Source organism: Prenolepis imparis, unplaced genomic scaffold (genome assembly GCF_030444845.1).
Source record: "Prenolepis imparis isolate NDT839.2.m4 unplaced genomic scaffold, iyPreImpa1.0 SCAF_2, whole genome shotgun sequence".
In the NCBI taxonomy this organism is placed as follows: Eukaryota; Metazoa; Arthropoda; class Insecta; order Hymenoptera; family Formicidae; genus Prenolepis; species Prenolepis imparis.
In genome coordinates, this window is record NW_028141160.1 from 4,556,593 (window position 1) to 4,559,579 (window position 2,987).

The window sequence follows — 2,987 nt, forward strand, 5'->3', positions numbered from 1 at the left end:
ATCTGAAATATAGTGTTTCATCGAAATATCCTTTCATTTAAAAATGGCATCTAAGAATTTTCAGCGTGTGCTTTCTCTCCTCTGACGTCACAATCTAACATGGTCGCGAGGACCCAGAAGTCTTAATAAAAACTTAGATAGAAATTAAAATTTAAAAGGGATAACATTTTTAATAAATGTGCATATCTTGAATACTCTCATTACATCAATCACTTTCATGGGACGCATCAGGATCTTCCGTTTCAGGAATATCATCAGTATTGAACTGAACGTTGAAAATAGTATCCTCAGAAGACATTTCTTCCTCATTTTCTTCTGAAAGTGCCGCTGTACTTTTATTTTTCAAATACTGTCGTTGCTTTGCCGCACGAAAAACTTCCATTATTTCTAATTTAAATTCCGCTCTAGTTTCGGGCCCTTTAAAATTTGGACACGTTTTAGCTGCATCTATAAAATACAAATATTTATACATTATTGATATTTCAAGAATCAAAGTATTTATATTTTAATATATGTAGAGCATATCACACATAGCTTTCAAAAAACAACAAATACGTACAAAAATACACTTTTGCCATCTGTGTATTATAAAATGACGATTCTTTTGTTCGACCCCAGTAAGTAAATTTACATGTTAGCTCATCTGTCATTGTTTCTTTTTGGAAATGACTGAGAGCTTCTCTTAACTTTATGCCACCAACAAATTTAAGATATGTTAGCTGTAACAAATTTTCATAAAATTTTTAAATTATAATTATATACGGGTGGCTTATTTTAATTTATCGATTCAGATATCTTTTCTTTTATGCTTTTTATAAAAAAATGTTCTGACAAAAAAGTAGTAGAGTTCAAGAGGAACATTATATCACGATCTTGAATTATTTTTGAGTGGCGTTTCTCAAAGTCACACAAAATTTACTCGATTTTTTAAAAATGAAACTACTCAAAATGTTTTATGTAAATAAATTTCTTGTAATATTCTGCATAAAAAGTTATAAGTTATAAGGATAAAATAGCCATATAAATAAATAAATTATTATCTAATTATTATCTAGTAAAACCATATCGTCAGCATACGCAAGCGACCAAATCCTATCATTACCTAAAGCTACCCTTCCTATTCCCTACAAGATATCCCTTTTGATTTTTTTTATTTTGTAATTTTTTATATACCAAAATGTCAGATTGAGAGGTAAAATATCTTGTAAACTACGTTCAATTTTTGGTTATTTTATCTTTATAATTTTTCATGCAGAATACAAGGAATCAATTTATATAAAATTATTATATATATTAGGGTAATTTTATTTTAAAAAAGTTAACTTTAAAATGATCTTGAAAGACGCCATACGAGGCCAATTGAGGATCAATAGATAGTTCTCCTTGCAATCTTACAACTTTTGTTAAAAAGTTTCTTGTAAAAAGCATAGGAAAAAGGTATTTGAGTGGATAAATTAAAAAGTCACCTCCCTCGTATATATTTTTTGCAAAGAATATTAATATCATATAGACCAAGCATATATCTTTGTACAGCACCATGTAAAGCTATATGTTGACAGTTTACTGTGAAAGCTATATTTTTGAAAGCTTTTTAAATATTGTTTTAGTTGTATCTTATATATTTCATCAATATGTCAATTCTAAGATAGCATTTAATTATATAGTATTGGCTGCGTTCAGCAGAGAAAGTTGCTTTACAATTATTGTATAGCAACTTTCTCTGCTGAACGCAACCAATTATCTAATAGGACAATTGATTGCTAATAGAGTGACATCTTTCTGCTCTAAGATAAATGACTAGTCTTAAAGAACAACTATCTTTCTTAATTTTATAAACTATTAATTTCAGCTTTATTTATTTGAATGCTTGATCCATTATGATATTTATTATAATATATATCGTTGGATTAAAAGCATATTATAAATACCAATTCTTGCAGACGATCTGTATCAGTTTCTAGTTCCTTAAATTCTTCTATCGTTTTCAATGGAAAGCCATCTGGTCTTTTATATAAATTGTTTTGCATCGATGATATATGCTGCCCTTTTAAAGTTTTTATGTCAGATAACATTTTAGAATTTTGTTCCATCAGTTGCCTGTAACGTAGAAAATATATAATTGTACGTACATGTAATAAAATAAAAATAATACATAATACATGATTACTATAAACTTTTCACAGACATAAGATTTTTTATTGGTATAATACCATAAATAAATTTCAATAACATTTTATTTAAAAGCATGTTTGACATAAGAATTTTGAATAAACTTATAGTCAACATTTTCAAATTATAATAAATATTTATAAATTGAAAGAAATATAAGAAACTAATATTATTAGCATACCTCAAAAGTTTAAGAATTTCGCGTAGGTTCGTGACATCTTTCTCCAATCCATTGATACTTTCAGATGGCTCAACCGTTTTATTATTTTGACTTGATAATTTAGAGTTGTTAGTATTACAAGACATACTCGAATCTCCTCCACTATATTTTTTTGATAATGAATGACTTGTATCATGTTCGATTGATCGCTTTAAGTTCTTATCATTAAATGACATATTTGAATCTGATCTTGGTCTACTACAATTTTTTGATGATGAATCAGTTTTATCATATTCGACTGATTGCTTTAAATTCTGATCATTACATGACATATTTGAATCTGATCCACTATAATTTTTTGATGATGAATCAGTTTTATCATATTCGATTGATCGCTGTGAATTCTGATCGTTAAATGATGTATTTGAATCTACTTCAGTTAGATTTCTTGTCAATGCATGAGTGGCATCATATTTAATCGATTGTTTTGAATAATGATTATTGTGTAACAGATTAGTATCATCCATGCTAATACTACGAGGTAAAATAAATGTTACTTGCGTGGGGTGTTTTTGATGTAATACGTTTTGATGTATACACTTTGTTTGATGAAGTGGTATCTCTTAAGATATTTGGTTGTGATGCACATGACTGAAGA

General features: G+C 27.9%; 1 protein-coding gene across 1 annotated transcript; it reads right to left on the reverse strand.

Annotated features, from left to right (window-relative positions):
• Nucleotides 1-205: 205 nt before the first annotated feature.
• Nucleotides 206-2,476, reverse strand: LOC145932853 (uncharacterized). Its single transcript, XM_083032081.1, has 4 exons — nucleotides 2,351-2,476; nucleotides 1,929-2,097; nucleotides 560-719; nucleotides 206-447 (listed from the first exon to the last, which is right to left on the reverse strand). Exons 1-4 carry the CDS (start codon nucleotides 2,473-2,475, stop codon nucleotides 206-208), a joined length of 696 nt encoding a protein of 231 aa, XP_082888207.1. The 5' UTR covers nucleotide 2,476.
• Nucleotides 2,477-2,987: the final 511 nt, after the last annotated feature.